This window comes from Corylus avellana, chromosome ca1 (assembly GCF_901000735.1).
Source record: "Corylus avellana chromosome ca1, CavTom2PMs-1.0".
In the NCBI taxonomy this organism is placed as follows: Eukaryota; Viridiplantae; Streptophyta; class Magnoliopsida; order Fagales; family Betulaceae; genus Corylus; species Corylus avellana.
In genome coordinates this window covers 36,517,900-36,535,336 of record NC_081541.1, presented here as the reverse complement: position 1 = coordinate 36,535,336, position 17,437 = coordinate 36,517,900, and the positions used below count along the sequence as shown (strand labels likewise).

At 33.1% G+C, this 17,437-nt stretch overlaps 2 protein-coding genes across 3 annotated transcripts; both read right to left on the bottom strand.

The window, feature by feature from the left end:
* Positions 1-30: 30 nt before the first annotated feature.
* On the bottom strand, positions 31-1,964 carry LOC132167569 (organelle RRM domain-containing protein 1, chloroplastic-like). Of its 2 annotated transcripts, XM_059578581.1 has the most exons (5): positions 1,597-1,964; positions 1,421-1,518; positions 997-1,237; positions 783-880; positions 31-598 (listed from the first exon to the last, which is right to left on the bottom strand). In XM_059578581.1, the coding sequence occupies exons 1-5, from the start codon at positions 1,941-1,943 to the stop codon at positions 510-512; spliced, it is 873 nt and encodes a 290-aa protein (XP_059434564.1). In that variant the 5' UTR covers positions 1,944-1,964; the 3' UTR covers positions 31-509. The 2 variants fall into 2 exon arrangements, with proteins under 2 accessions (XP_059434564.1, XP_059434563.1); XM_059578580.1 differs by having other exon boundaries at positions 1,421-1,964.
* Positions 1,965-4,615: 2,651 nt separating this feature from the next.
* On the bottom strand, positions 4,616-14,951 carry LOC132162937 (uncharacterized). The gene is made up of 14 exons (XM_059573147.1): positions 14,644-14,951; positions 12,073-12,184; positions 10,615-10,727; positions 10,415-10,537; positions 10,143-10,315; positions 9,937-10,012; positions 9,050-9,136; positions 8,550-8,630; positions 8,442-8,474; positions 7,638-7,691; positions 7,486-7,527; positions 6,462-6,540; positions 4,941-5,011; positions 4,616-4,850 (listed from the first exon to the last, which is right to left on the bottom strand). The coding sequence occupies exons 1-14, from the start codon at positions 14,872-14,874 to the stop codon at positions 4,749-4,751; spliced, it is 1,377 nt and encodes a 458-aa protein (XP_059429130.1). The 5' UTR covers positions 14,875-14,951; the 3' UTR covers positions 4,616-4,748.
* Between the last annotated feature and the right edge of the window lie 2,486 nt (positions 14,952-17,437).

The following is a 17,437-nucleotide window of genomic DNA, read 5'->3' as shown; positions in this document are numbered from 1 at the left end:
AATTGAGATTTTGTGCATTCCATTGCAAGGTCATGCTCTACCACAAACTCAAGAATATCTTCTGCGACATAATTTTCATTTGCTATACATTACTAAGTCTTCCCAAGTCCGAAGCACAAGTAGAACCAGGGAAAAGACTCATCTCTGCTACAAAGAAGTTCATCCGCTATACAATTTCATTGCACAAACAATTTAGTTAATTAAGGATTATCATCTCGAAAACACATATTTGTTGTGACCTGACACAAATAATGCTTAATAGTGCTACTGTTATTTACTTTCATTGACACACAGGCCTATCAAGCAGCAATGATCGGAATACCAAAAAAGGAAAAAGAGTGCTCGAAATTAATTAGTTCATATATTTAATATATGTCTGAGGTCAAGATTTCAATATATACAATCATGCTCAAAGAGAGAAGTAAAATTCTAAGCAGGCGAAAGCATGGATGATATTATATCTTCTCTAAGGTAGAATTGCAAATAATATTATATGAAAAAGGTTGTATTTAAATAAAACAAAGGGAAAAACCTCCATAATCCTTATTCTTTGACTCAAAATTCTTGTCTGGCTGAACAGATAAAACACCAGGTACACCTGCACCATATGGAAGCATTAAATACATCAATATCACAAACATAGGAGGATAAATTACTATTGAATTTTGATCCAATAGTAATTTTAAAAGTCACATCAGTTTTGGGATGACAGAAGAAGAACATGAGGGTGACATTTAGAATTACTCATGTAGCAAATAAAGAGAGTAAACACAAATACTAACCAGCTAGTTCCTGTGCACATTCGTCGTCAAGTTCACAACAGAATCCAAAGTTTGACTGCCAAGAAACATGATATATACACATTTGTGCATCCTTCTCACTAAAAAAATTATTACTCCAATTTCAGGGTGAAGAGAACAAAATGATGCTCTGATGGAAATGGCACAATCAAATAGAACAGGGGAAAAACAAGAACCTCAAACGTTGTTTACTTACTTCCCCAAAACCTTGGTCAGTGTTTGACCATAATAATCGACCATTTGAGCCTTTGTAACAACTCCAACGCCCGGCATGGCCATTCGGACAAGCCAGTGTTTGGTATTCCCCAAAGGAAACAACACAGTACTTCCAATTTGTGAGCTTGATAGAATACTTGATTGAATGATTGAAGAACCAAATGTATTTTTAACAGAACTATAATCTGGGTCAGGCCTAACCGATAAAACCCCCGGTAAGCCTACAAGACACTCACTGAACATTAATGGTAATAATAAATTAACAACACTTCTCACAATTTCAATTTCTCACCAACACAAAATCTAAAGCATCAATAAGATACAGAATTGAAGCACAGTCAGATGATTCGGTCTACTGCAAACTAGAATCCAATCAAAGAAAGTGAAAAAGACTAGAAACTTACCGGCGAGCTCGCGGGAAGTTTCTTCATCAATGTCACAGCAAAAGCCGAACTGGGTATCCCAAGAAGCATCATATATACACATCTGAGCATCCTTCTCACTGTTCAAAACCACAACCAAAGCAGAACTCAGACCAAAACCAAACACTGTAATGTGACAAGAAATGAAACATACCCACCTGCCCAAAACTCTTTTTAAGGTCTTAACGTAGTAGTCAATAACTTCTGGCTTGGAATTGACGCCTTGTGGAGGAGCCTCCATGAGCACCAGCCAATGGTGGTTGTCACATGGAGTGGAAGACAAAGAAAGGGAACTGGAAGTTAATGTATTTGTTGTTGATGTGGTAGAGAGACATACAAAAGAAATGAAAGAAGAATTAGAAAAAGAGAGATAAAGGTGGTTCCTTTTGTTTGGTGAATTGGAGAATTTGATGTTTATAGTGGGATTTTGGGGTTGGGTTTTGTAAGCTTTGCTTGGAAATATATGGGGTTTTGTGATTGTGGCTGAGGGAGAGAAAATTTCCATAGCTGCTTCAACTTCTTATGCTTTCATGGCAAACTAAGCTCTGTGCTCTTTAGCCCTTTATCTCTTTACTTCTTGTCTCTGATATTTTTGGCGGGTCGGATCAATTCGGGTAGATTGGTTCATCGATTTCGGATTCAATTAGTTATGTACAACCTCCTTTATATATATATATATATAAAGCTTTTTGTACTATTTTGAAAAATAATAAGCATGGAAAAGAATTAAAACTGTTATCTTAATTTAATTCAACCGCACTAAGCATAAATTTATTTGTGACAAATTTGTAAACCATGAAAATTTAATACACGCTTCTTTAATTTTTTATCTTCTTCTATTTTATCTTTTTCTTTTTCGTGGATCAAGTGTAAGTCCGAGTTACATTTTAAATAATTTTTTGCACATTAAAAATATGTAAATTAAGACTCAGGTTTTGAATTTTCTGAGTTGGTTTGTTCAGTGAAGGAAAACCTGTTTGTATTAAAAATTAATTAATTAATTAAAAATAAAAAATAAAAAAATAACTCTGTGTGTGTGTGTGTTTTTTTTTTTTTACATGTCCGCACAAGAGGGGAAGGGAATTCAAATTAGTGACATTTACTTTATGAGATAATCCTCAACCGATTAAGTTATCTTTTGGGGACAAAACTTAATTATGTTAGAACTATTTGAAAGTCAGGAAAGTGAATTTTTGCATCCTAATTGCATTTGCACTTGGCACATTTTCTTAAATACAATAACCAAAGAAAAGTAGGCCCTAGAAGATTTTGGGAGAAACTTTATTTTACCCGCCCAAAGTATCAAAGGTTTTGTAATTATAACTTTAAAGTTTTAATTTTTGTAATGTTAGTATCTCATATTTCAACCCCTTTTAATTTCACTCATACCATTTATGGTTTACCGCTTGGTTGTGGGTCTGGTACCCTAGGTTCAGTTCACCAAGCCCACGACTAGTCTAAACCTATGGCTGACCCACGAGCCAAGGGAAATTTTATTTTTATTTTTATTTTTTTCGTAAAAGAAATTAAAAATAGATATTTTGAGCATTTTGGCGTCATCCATTAAGATTTAATAAAAAATATTAATGGATAACATTAACATAACTTATCGGAATAAACGATTCTAGAAAGTGAGGCTTTGTCTTCTCTCTAGAATTAATCTCTCTCTCCCTCTCTCTGTTTTTCTTCTAGACAACACCAAGAAGAACTTTAAGAGGAGGGAAGATCTAGATTTTCCCTCCTCTCCTTTCATGGTAGCAGTGCTTGGTGTATTCTCTATAGGCTCCTTCGCTCTCCATTTCTGACGGGTTGTTTTAGATCTAGTTTGTATATCTAGATCCAAATCCAGTCTCTTCAACCTTAATCTGATTGTCTTTTTCGGTCAAGGCGTGTCTTCCGAAGGGATGTCTACGATGTCGTGCTCCTCCGCTACTGCTTGTGGGGTTTTTGTTTTTTATTTTGTTTGTCGAGTGAATGATGGAGTAGATCGATGTGGGGGCTTAACTCTCACGGCCGGATTTTTAATTTCTAGTTATTTTTTATTTTTGTTTTTGTATTTGGGCTATCCATGTCCTAGATCTAGTCTGCACGAAGCAGATATATTCCTAAATGTAATTGTACATGAGTTAGAAGAAGCTTGAAATCATTTTTATGACTTTATAATCTTCATAGCTTTTGGCTATGATTTTTCAAAGATATATCCTTTGTGTTGTAAGAGTTTTATGCTCATGAAATTTTATCAATGGAAGTTCCATATTTGGAAAAAAAAAATTAAAAAAAAATATTAATGGACTGGTAGAATTAAAAGGTGCTGAAATATAGGATACCGACATTACAAAAAGTTAAATTTTGACGTTATGATTGTAAAACCGCTGATACTTGGGGGTAAGTGGGTAAGTAATGTTTCAACTAGATTTTGACTATCAAAATCATATGTTACTTTCTTGTCTTGAATTATATTTAAAAATAAAATAAAATAAAAAAATAAAAAACTTTTAAGCAGATAAAAATTATCTAAAATCACCTAAGATGAAAACTATATGCGCTTGAAGATAAAATTAGAACCTCAGACCAAGAGATGGAAGAGTTACATAATCTTACCAAAAAGTATTTAAAACAAAAAAAAAAGGACATAAATATGTGGAGATCACAAATTAAGAAGTTCAACCTACATAAGTATCAAAAGTGAAAAGAAAAGGAGAGAAAAAAAAAAAAAATATATATATATATGGGAGAAAGATTCAATGCAAGGAAATATGATGTAAAATCTGGATTTACTCTTTATAATTTTGCTCTCCCAGAAAGATAAACTTGAACATTCAATTTATCAAAATCTTTAGATTTTGTAATTGCCCTATAATTAATAATGTAAATAAATATATTTGGGTGTTAGTCAATCTTGACGTCTGCTTTAAATCTCTCTCTCCTCTCTCTTTTGTCCAATATATATATATATATGACATATAGGTAACATATATATATATATATATATATATATATATGTTACTCATATACTATCTCTCTCTTTTGTCAATATATATATATATGTTACTCATATGCCTCGAGAGAGTGCAAGGGCAAGTGAAGCCTTATTCATCATTCACATTATTATTATTATTATTCCTAAAGGAAGGCAAATTATGCAAATGTGAAAAGGAACATGTAGGGAAGAGAACAGATTTGTAAAGGAAAAATGAATACTCAAATTTTATTTGCACTAACATTTTTACAAGATTACTCAAGGCACCCCACATATTTACATCATCCACCAAGAAGAAATTTTACATGGGACTTACAATCAAGTGATTAGCTATCCATCACCTAGAAGTGGTGCTTCAACATCATCATCCTCAGAGTCATGACTTGAGGGTGTATCAAGTTTAAGGAAGCAAGCATAACATAATGCAATAACCTGAGGAAATGAAAATGTAGAGTTAATTGAGAGAGAGAGAGAGAGAGAGAGAGATAGTTTAGAGAGAGAGAGAGAGAGAGAAATGCTCACCATACATATGGATGCACAGATTATGCTGAAACCTTTGCAGTTGAATGGAGCACTAGTAGATAGGAACCATGCTGAGATAAAATTTTAACTGGTTAGAAATAAAGATGAAACAATTGCAACATTCACTTAACAAAGATGACTTGGAGAGGGTTGTTTCAAACTGAGAAATCGTTTGGGACTTTGCACTATCTTGTTGGTCAGTTCCTTGATAAACCTTTACCTTACTTCTTAGTTAAGAAGACAGTAGATTCTGTTGGAAATAATTCCACTCTATTAGCCCGCATGATAACATCATGAGCCTTAAGAGTTAAGACCAATATCAGCCCATCAGAAGAATAATGGGCAACAACTCTCAACACTTCTAGGGCAAGTCGAAGTCTCAGGACCTAATCCTAGCCTATAAATAGGCCCTTATACCATGTATAAACCCTAGACTCAATTATTGGATATTGGGCAGACTTTTCTCAAATGAACTAACTTAAGCATCATAGTGAGACCCGTTGGCACCCCACCAGCGAGTTCTCCTAATGAGTTATTGTCTTGAAGGAGCGTAAAGATTAAAGATCAAGAACGCCTCGAAGAAGGCAAAGAACATGCAGATCTCACCAATCGGAGACTATTAGACCAAAAAATGTCCTCGCATATTCCATTTGGAAGCAATTTGGTAAGGTAGATGTGTATTTGCAAGAGAATGGAATGTATATTTTCTGGTTTGTGGATGAATGTTAAAAGGGAAAGTTCAGGAGGAGGAAGGGGCACATCAGGGTAGGGAATTTTCACCTACTGTAGGAAGATAGTCACATGGAACATTAGAGTCTCAATGACCTCTCCAAACAGAGGGAGATTAGAAGTATGGTTACTAGTACAAAAATCCAACCGAAACATGCTTTCATCTTTTGGTTAGCCATAAAAAAATGCATTCTCGATAGGAAAATTGCTGTAATGGGGTTTCAAAGGTGATGTCCAACGTAATTTCTGCAGAAATGGAATAGAAGATAGAGAGAATTTGTTCTTTTTTTGTGTGGCTTCAGCAGGCATGTATGGTGCCAAGTCATGGTGAAGTGTAATGTTGCTGCTCCCCCAACTAGTTGGGCTGATGTGATCTCTATGGTTATTCAACATTGGCAGAAGAAGAAGACTACGTTGGCTTAGTGTTTGGAGCTACCATCTATAACTTGTGGAGGAATCATAATGAAATCAGACATGGAGGGTCTTTCTCTCACTGAGGAGAAACTTGTGCAGAAAATTCATTGGGAGGTGAGAACTCAGGTTGCAGGGAAAGGAAAGTTTCATGGTACAGTTGGTAATGTGGATTTATGCGGTCTTTGGGGCTGTTTTGCTGTAATTTGTAGTTGGTTGAGTTTGTCACTACAGCTGCTTTTTGCAGATTTTTTGTTTTGGTCTTGTGTTACTTTAGCTAATTGCTAAAGTGAGGTTGTATTTGCTCGTTTGTTGGTATAAATTTACTCATTCATCCCAACAAAAAAAAAAAAAAAAAAAGAGATGACTTGGTTCACTCACAAGTCAATGGACTCATTGCAAGTGGTGATAAAAAACTTGCTATTGCTTCCACACCAGCGATAAATCCCTGTGATTTTCCCTGTAAAAAAAGAAATAGAGGATAAGTAATTACTTACATAATAAGTGAAGTAGATTTTTAAAAATGGAAATTCACAAGGCTCCTTGAACTTTCACATGTTTTGAGAAGATTTTTCAAAGTTTAAAAGTTCTCAATTTCACCCCTTAAACTTTTAATTTGATGCAATCTACCGCCATCCATTAAGATTTGGCGTTAAACATACATTAAAATGGATGAAATTACTTTTATACCCTCGAAACTTTTATAAGATTTCAAATTTACCCTTAATTTCACACTAAAAATAAAAAAATAAAAAAAGGGAAAAAGTTGAGGGTATTTTGGTATTTTTCATAGGTTCCGTTAGGATTTAACACCAAATCCTAATGGAGATGGATAAATTGCATCAAATTAGAAGTTTGAGAGGTGAAATTGAGAGTTTTTGAACTTTGGCAGGTCTTCTCAAAAGCATGTAAGTTTAGGAAGCCTTTTGTGAAGTTAACCCCTTTTAAAATGTTTTGTTGACTTTATTTTAACTTTATTTCTACTTTTGTTTTACATGACCTTCCCCTGAAGTTTTCTCATCCAATTCTCAAGTGAATGCAGTAGAAAAATTGGTCTGAACTCACCAATATGCCTAAAGCCCACACATTAGACTCAAAAACTTATCCAGAGCTCAAGCTTAAACAGATTTGCACTAATTACAAAGTGAATTGGCTCAATTGTTTTCCAGTCCAGTTTAATATAATAATTTGAAGAAGTTTAAAACTCAAGTTCTAGAACAATTGTGTCACTTATGGGACAATAACACAATCAAATTTAGCAGGCTATCTCAATTTTTATGAAATCACATAAACCAAAATTCTCTCTTTCAACAGTAAGCATAAGAGAGGCTTTATGGTGGAAATCCTAATTAATGAGGAAAAAAATATGGAGTGCAAGATAATGGATCAAAGGTATTTTTCAAACCTGATTGTTTGAGCTTGATGCTTTTGAAATGATAGCATATGTCTGCATATCAAGAATTTGAGAGCAAAATGGAATGACCATTAGAATTGAATTGTGAAGTGAAGAATCCCATTCAATTAATAAATAAAAATACTGAGACATCCAATACTTACAGAAGGTTTTACAAGAACAACAACAATTTTAAATGAGGAACCCAGGAATGGTACCTGCAGTGTTGCAATGTCACATCATTATGAACACGACTGATTCTAAAAATCCAAAAGGGAAATGGATTCTTAAAAATAAAACCAAAAAAAAAATAGACGATCAATATCACTAACGCTTTCTCTGACCCTTAGATCTTTCTTAAAAAAAATCAATTTCGTTATATGCAAATGAAATACTTATGGGAAACTTCAAAAAACCCCATTGAACTTCCACACATTTCGAAATTGCCCCCTCAAATTTCAAAAACTCTCAATTTAAGATATTGAACGATCAATTTTTTTCATTAAATCTTTTCAAAATTTTCAAAATACCCTTTTTTTTTATTATAAAAAATTGTAAAGATTCAAACGTTTATTTTTTTATTAAAAAAAAAAACATATTTGCAACATTTATTATTTTTTTATATAAAATAAAAAAATAAAAAAAGGTATTTTGGGAATTTTAACAAAATATTATGGAAAATCCTAATGGAATAGAGTAATTGAAAGAAACTGAAAGTTCGATATTCTTAATTGAAATGGTAGTATCAAAACGAGTGGAAGTTGAAGGAGGTTTTGTGAAGGTTTCCCCAAACACTTACTACAGCATAGAAGGTATACTAAATATTTATCTTGTACCAATTTGTTTCCAAAATTTAATACATTCAAAGCTACCCAACTATGTATGTATTAATAAGCCATATATCATTCAAGAACATAGAAATTCTGCCTTCAGGAAACAACCATAACATTCATCAAGTATGTACATACCCATGCAGCCCAAGCAAGGCCATTGAATAATGCCTGCAAAGCAAAAATCAGTATTAGTGTTTTTTTTTTACTTTCTTTGGTGAGGATGAAAAAATTAAGGTGACTTACATAAGCTATGGATGCAAGTAAAGCTGTGCACAATATCACTTTCTCTCCAACCAATGGGTTGAATAGTGGAAGCACCAACATCTGGAAGAGAACCACAAAACCAAATATATTATGGGATGAGAAATTCCCAAAGGATTGTAAAAAAATTCCTATAGGAAAGCACCATGCTCAATATGAAGGTATATGATATAGTTATGAAGGACACAAACTTTTTTTTTTTTGATAACGAGGAATCAAGGCAGGGCCACTTCGTGTACTCACCCCTGTTAGCTAAACCTCAAACCCGTGTAAATTGTCCCCTACACAGGGATCAAGTAATATTCTAGCTTCGCTCATAGGCTGACCCCAAGGAATTGTTTAAAATCTTAAAGAACACATATTTTGACATAGGGATAAGTCACAATCTCCAGTTTTTAGTAAAATCACAATCTTCACTATCAAGGTATATCAAACTACTTAAGTAAACAAATGGAAAACATAAGCTCCATAATAGACTTTACCTGAGAAAAAATTGAACCTGCTTCAACCATCAACAAAATTTCTGCAAATTGATTTTTGTTAAAACCAAAAACAGCCTTCAGATAGTACTGCACAGAGAGTTGCATTAACATTAAGTCATTGAATTAAAAGAAGAAACAGTAATAATATTGTTTCACAAATTATCATGATTCAATTAAATGGATTGGTTGCCACTGTTATCTTATGAGCAGATAAGTTGATTAAGCATTGTCTTGTGCTATACTAAAGATTGAGGAAAGCCTTTGGCTTGATATTCGGATTCCCTCAAAAGTCTTCAGCTGTCACAGCTGTCACACCCTTCCATCTTCTCTATGGTCTAGGCCTAGGGCTTCTTCATCTCTAAGTTTCTCCTCATTTCTCCTTCTATTCCTTCCCCGCTTCCATATTCTTCAACTCTGAACATCTTTGTCTGTATATTTTAAGCATTAGGATTACTATCAATCATCGGAGTAACCACCTTAAACAAATCCTACTCCAACAAGGTACGCTAAATTGTTTCATGGACATATTTGTCTCCCTTTTTGCCAGTCAGATTTTGGCCAATTATAGAGTAGTAGCAACAAAAATAACTTTACCAATAACCCTTCTGTTGCATACTTGTCTGTTTTCAGATTATTTGTCTTAAAGGTTCTGACTGAAATGACTTTGAAAACTAAGAAATAATACTTTTGTTCCTAAAAAAAACAGAGGATGTGTTTTGCATAAATTAAAATGCTGTAAATTTCTTACTGTGAAAAGAATAAATCCCCTATTCCATGCAAAGGGAGCATATCTGAGTTTTACTTGACTTCTACTCAGGAAGGTTTATTAATAATAATTCAAATGATAAGGTTATTCAGATTAAATCATAAATTAATAGGGCACATACCATTAAGACACCTGTAATGCCAGACATTCCCAACTCATAGAAGAAGGAAACAAGAGAAATGCCCCTTAGTGTCGGACTGTAAAAGAAAAAAGAAGCTCTTAAAGCCAAAGAGAATGTCCCAATATAATGTTTTGCATTTAACATAGATTGCCACAAAAAGACAGGATGAGAACATTTTAAGCCGTCTCATTTGCAGAAAGAACTACCTGCTAATAACAATTGTTACAGCATCTTTCATTGATTTGTATCGGTTATGGAGAACCTTAATTATCTTAGACAAGCAAGCTGAGTCTTGGTCCCTCTGGGGAGCCAATGTAACTGTCTCAACCAAAAAGAATTGCATGTAAATTGGACAAAAAATCAAGAGCGCGATTGAAACCTGAAACAAAAAGATTTGATTGGTAAAATGATCAACAAGAGAAAAAAGATGGCAGAATTAAGATGTTATGGATAATGCTGAAGTTACACCGCTGCATACCGGAAAAATGTACTTTTCGGGAAGAAAAAGCGCGAGTAGATTTCCCAAGACGTGCGAAGCAGAAGAAATACCTGTAATCCAACTAAAAGCTGCAGCCCTCTTACTGATATCAACAACATCTGCCTGCCAGAGGAAGGGAAAATGTGACCCCAAATATTCACTCTTGCTGAGTTTTTCAATCACTAAGGAAATACTCTTACCGCATAAGCAACAGCAATGCAGAAAATACTCCCTTGACTTAAAATGTATGATATTGTACGAAGAACATAGTAAGCATATACAAATCCCTTAGACTGATTCCAGACAAGTATAGCTGAAACAAGAAACACAGCTAACCAATATCATTAGCATGAAGCAAAGGCATGCTTTAAATAAATCATTTATGCCTCTTGATGCACATGGTTCATAAAAAGAGGGACATCCTGTGTCTGCAAAAGACACTTTTGATAACTAAAATTGCCAAAGGTTGAATTTCTTCCATGAATTTTAAGCAAATTCAAATTTATCCCTAAACAATTTTCATTTTTTATGACAGGGAACCACCTAAGGGAGGGCCCTTCGTATACCCGTCCCTGAAGGATAAATTCCGGACTCGTGTGATACACCCCCACCACAAGGATCGATTAAATCTAGCTTCCACTAGAGGTGTGGCCCCAAAAAGTTATTTACACCCAAGAGAATTCGAACTTTAGACAATTCTAAAGCCTTCACCACCAACCCCTTAGGGTCCGTTTGAAATTGCGATTTTAATATGTGTGATTTTAAAATTTGCGTTTTTAAAAATTATATTTTTAAAATCGCTATTTTTTTAAATCATAAAGCTGTTTGGTAAAATATGTTAAAAAATATTTTTTTTATCAAATATTTGTTATTCGAAATCATGATTTTGGTTTAAATTCACGCTTTTTCAAATGCGCACCACATAACCTGCATATAGAAATCGCAAATTTCTTTATCCAATTTTAGATTAAGTGTTTTTTAAATCGCAATGTCAAACACCTTACGTTTTGCGATATCTTTTAAAAACGCAAATTATTCTTGCGAAATCGCAATCTCAAATGCACCTTTAGCATTCTTTATCCCTAAACAATTTAGGTTACAAAAATCTAATCCATTAGCATTATAATGTCATTCTTTTTACTAACATGACATGAGAAAGGACATGCGACATACCATGTCAAAAGTTTCCCACGCCATAATTGTTTTTATTACACACGCACACACCCAAAAAAAAAAAAAACTCACTCTAAAGAGAAAAGAAAATGTTGCTCTCTTCTCCCCCCCAAACCCCACCCTCTCCTCCAACCAATTTGGCAAAAATGTGTCCCTCAAATCATACAACTACATATATTTTTTTTTTGATATGTCCACACAAGAGAGGGAGAGAGATTCGAACTAGTGACCTCCGCTTCATAAGTCGTGATCCCCAACTGATTGAGCTACCTCTTGGGGACAACTCAACCAAATTTTGAAAACAAATAAATGTATTTCAACAAAAAGAACACTTAGATAAGGACATGGTTGTCACACAAGATATAGATAGACATATATTTGGGATTTCTTTTCAATAATTCTCAAATTTAGACAATTTTTTATTCTTTTTTTTATTTTTAATATTTAACTTGCAATATAATGAAAAATGTGGAAAGAAAACATACCAAAAGGGAATATGGAAGTAGATATAGTGAGAAGGAGCATTGGCTTACGCCCATACTCATCTGCAAGCTGACCTAAAAGTGGAAGTACCACCATCTTGAAAACTCCAACAATCTGCAAATAAAAATGTTTACTTAATCTCAATTTATAAACAAATTTCAATCAGAAAATTCTTCTTATTTTCCCAATCTTCACAATTTCTTCACAAGAAATAGTGCTTTACGGATAGGACTAAATTACACATGGTGTATAACACTTTTTGTTACTACCCGTTTGGATTTGCGATTCTAAAAAGTGTAATTTTAAAATGTGCGAATTGGAAATGTAATTTTTAAAAACAAAGTTGAGCGGTTGATTTAAAATCACATTTTTTGTCTATAAAATTGTAATACCAAACGCCCTAAGTAAAATTTTGTTTTAAAATTAAAAAAAAAAAAAAAAAGAGAAAATCAATCAAATTTAATATAACATAATCCCAAACCCGCCTTAAAAGGAATACCCATGTTTGGTATGCAGAATAGCCTCCTAGAATAAAATGGATATTCCATAGTCCATTGTTTGGTTGCACACTAGGCTTTGGAATAGCCATTCCTCATTGCTCTAAAAAATGAGAGGAATAAAACAAGTTTTCCAAAAAAAATTCATGATTTTTTTTTTTCTTCTATAAACCTAAAATTAATTTTTTTTTAACAAAAAAAAAAAACTTCAAAAATACTTTATAGGTGGCCGGCACCCATTATATTCTAAATCCATTTATTCCTAGCTGTAACTACTCTTATGCCTAAAGGAATGGCGATTATGTGTAACCAACGTGACCTAAATTACATGCCAATAAGCTAAGCAAATCATAACAAGAAGAGGCAAATTGAATTTAGCATAAAGAGAGGAGAAAGAGGAAAGGACGAGGTGGGGAACCCTAGCCACTTTTTAGTGTACCCAATTACTTTCTGCCTCATATTTCATAACTTTACCAAGTGACCCAATCTAAAGATCAAAGTAACAATAATTAGGACCAACGCCCAATTATACAAGATTTGAACAATGTCACTTCCAAGGAACAATTAGCTACTCCTGAAATCCAATCAATCATCATCAGAATATTCAGGATTTTTTATTATTGTACTCAAAATTGACTGTTGGCCAAACCCAATATTATCAAGTAACATCTTTCTTTCCTAAATCATAATTACCAATTACCTTAAACCATAAGACATTTAGGTAACCTAGCTATCTCAATTGTGTAGCCTATAATCCCACTTACCCTTTATTTTTAAAATAATAATAATAATAATAATAATAATAATAATAATAATACATATATATATATATAAAAAATAGGTTACATAATTTTATATTAATTTCTTTAAGAGACGTCTATAAGAGGGGAGAAGGGCTGATTTATTTACTTGGAAATGGACAAATTAATAATTTGTACCAGCCAAACCGGTTTATAGAATGGATAATAAATTTATTTATGTAGAAAAACCCAGGTGAAATCATTTTGCACACTTCCTGCTTCTCATAAAATATTATTCAATCCCAATAACAATAATAATAATAATAATTATCCAAAGGAAAAGTAGAAGAAGTGTATATTTAACTTATGGCCCATTTTCATCATATTGCATTATCCGAGGCACTAACTCGCATGTTGAATTTGGGATTACGTCGAAATGTGGATATAAAACAATATAAAAATATGCTAATCCAAGACACTAATTAGTATTTTAAATTTGAGTCGTATCTATATAAAAATTTTATGAGCCATTTTCATTTAATCCCTCCTTTCTCGCATTGAATTAAAAAAATAAAAAATAAATAAAAATTCTCTCTAACCATTTAACCTCTTAAAGTAAAAGTAAAAGTAAAAGTAAAAGCTGATCTTGACAGTTTTTGGGAAGAAATTAACATCACATCCCATCTCAAATTGCTTAAAATAACAGAGAAATCCAAATGCAGCAATCATGATGACTTCCCGGAAAATGATTGTAAAACATGCGGGACCTTTTTTTTCTTTTTAGGCCATATAGTTTGCTGGGAGCGTTTGGTCTCTAAGAAAACGCTTGCAAATTGCAGAGAAAAGTTCAGAAATCTTTCATTCTATGAGCATAAAACGAAAAATGACAAAAAAAAAATTACAAACTGCCAATGTGGAAAAGAGAAAAGACAGACACTACTCCTATGATCATCTCCAGAGCCATGTCAACCAAATCAAACCCAGAATTCTAAGACCAGAACATGTTTGATTCCCGAGAAAACGAAGAAAAGAAAACAAAGGAAAATCGAAGATCTTTAATCGAATGAGGGTGTGTGCGAATTGAACTTTTCTTTGTAAAAACAAAACTCTGTTTCTTTGCATATAAACCTCTGGAAGAACTAAACGACATTTTCAAACCCCTTTTACAGCTCAGCTTCTTGGTTTATCTAAAACGACACCAACAAGATAACGGCAAATTCAACAACCTCGTAAGGGGCTTTTTCCAACAGAGCTGAGTCATTTTCTTGGTCAAATTTCTCGAAAACCAAACAAAAAACACGAAAACAGAGAAAAGAAAAAATCAAGAACGTGTTACCGTTTGTTGAAGACCGCTAATATAAATAGCTTCGGTGCAGGTTGACTCTTGGGGACAGAGGGCGGCGGTAATGACGTCAACAAGAACGGAAACCGTCATTTCCTCGGCGATCCAATGGACGCAGAGTGCAAGTAGCAAGTGAAGCATAGGCTTCAGCTCGCCGACTCCGGAACTCTTCCGCGCCATGTCACTAAAACGACCTTGTCGTTTTGCAAATAACTTGTGGAACATCCTAAATAATTATAGTCGAATGTTTATATATATTTCACAAAAGAGTGGAACTGGGAAATCTGGTTGGAAGGAGGAGAACTGGTAGGTGAAGAGTTGGAATGGTAATTTGAAATTGACCGGTCGTTGGCTGCAACTCCATCTGTAGTTGGAAAAAGGTGAAGAGGCTGTGGCGGCGTGGGAGTGCACGTGTTGGTGTGTGCTGGGCGTGTGGCATTGCCTTGTTTGCTTGTGGATGTTTGAATTGTGCTGGTGTTATCCTACTCTTTTTAGCTTTACATCGTGGAATTTTTTTTTTTTTTTTTTTTTTTTAATGGAGGGCTATTGTTGTGACTTTTTGTTATAAATTTCTTTACAAATTCAGATGATGGTCCATATTTGTTGAAATAATTAAAAAATTCTAGTTTGCCAAGTCGTGAATTCAACACGAATATGACACGTAATTTTAGGGTTAGAGTTTAAGTTAAATGAGTTCGGGTCATCGGGCCGTGTCAACCTGCTGGTTCAAGGTTGACACGTTTGACCAGTATATATATATATATATATATATATATATATATATATATATGTGTGTGTGTGTGTGTTTATTTTTATCTCAGATTTGTTCTAAGAAATGAATGGGTTTTCTTTAAACTTGTTCACGTGTCGGATTGGAACTTATTAATATCTAAATTAAACGTGTTTACGGGTCGTGTCGCGTCAACCCGACATGACACGTTTATTTAAACGGGCTACATATGTCGTGTCGCGTTATTTGTTAAGAAAACGTGTTGTGTTTGGGTTAGCATAAACGGGTTGACACGAACCTGACACGCCAACCCATTTTGAGAGCCCTATCTTTTAGCTTACACCGTAGAGTTTTACTTTCTTTTTTTAAAAAAAAAAAATTAATGGAGGGCTATTGTTGTGACTTTTTGTTATAAGTTTGTTTACAAATTGAGATGATGGTCCATATTTGTTGAAATAATTAAAAAAATTATAGTTTGCCAAGTAAGTTTATAAATGGAGAAATGATATTTAGTAAATTCTCGTATTAATGCTGATGTGGCAATAAAAATCAGTCATTAATTTTTGTTTGTTTGTTGTAAGCTCTCATTGATTCAATGGTTGATTTTTATTGTCACATCACCATAGTTGTATAGCAGTAATATAGAGTAATTATAAAAGTCATTCTTATGTTCCTCTCGTCTCACTCTAAGAATGAGGTGGCTTTTAAAATCAGCATTTAATCAAAATTTAATAATGATCAATCATAAGGCCAATTGTAATTTTAAAAGCCACATCATTCTTGGAGTGACACAAGAAGGACACAAGGTAGAGTAACTTCTAGCATTACTAGAGTCTACCACAAGTGACATTAGGTACCATCTTTTTATTTTCCTAAAATCTTCTTAAAGTTTATGTGACTTTCAAAATTACCATTAAATCAAAATTCAAGTATGATTCATCTAAACTTTAATGATGATTTTAGAAGGCACATCAACTTTAAGAGGATTTTATGAGGATAAAAAGATGGTACCTAACATTACTCGTTTACTAAATAGCACTTCTCTTGTAAATAACTTTATAATAACTAGAAATGATTGGTGTCAATATTTTTCTCATCTCATATTACAAAATCAACTTTTGGCAAACGAAAATCTTACAAATCAATTATTAGATTTGAGGACTTATGTGAACCCTACATAAGTCAATGGTGGACCCTACAAATCTAATGTTTGATCTAATTTGTAATCAAATATATAAAAAATATGAACACATTATTGACACAAATTATTTCTCTATAATAAAAGATGTAGTATACTAGTATTTGTCTTTGCCATCATTTAGTTGATTTTTTTTTTTTTTTTTTTTTTTTTTGAGTTTTAAAAAGTGATTGAAAACTCTATAAGGTAAGCAACAACAGTAATTCTAGCTACTATATTTAATCATATAATTGTCTGACACTACAATTTACAAATTGAATTATTGGATTTTTTTATTATTATTTAACAATGATTAATTTAATAGTTGGATGGAAATGTGATATCAGCCTTGTTAAAATGAATATTAAATAAATTTATAATTTCTAGCATTTTTCAAGAAAAAAACATTAGCAGGTCCATTGATGTGTTTTCAGATCGAACAAAATATATTGTTATGTTATGTCAGCATCAATAATATTGTAACACGTACCCTGTAATATAAAAAGTATAATATATAAAATGCAAATATAGAAAATTGTCAGAAAATAACATTTATCTTACAATTATTACACTTTTTAAAAAAAAAACCAATAACAAATTTAAAAATTGAATTAAACTGTCATATTAATATTGTAAAATAAATATAAAAAATATATATATAATTTCTAACCTTACGCGTAAAATATAAAACACATGATTTTTCGTACGTATCTCCACGCATTGAGAACATCCTCGCCTCTGAGCTCTCTACAGACTCTACCAACCAAGACACCATGTCTGTGTGAGAGAGAGAGAAAGAGGGATTTTTTTTTTTTGTTTTTTTTCCTTTTCTTTACGTGTCCACACAAGAGATTAAAAGGAGTGAGGATTCGAATTAATAA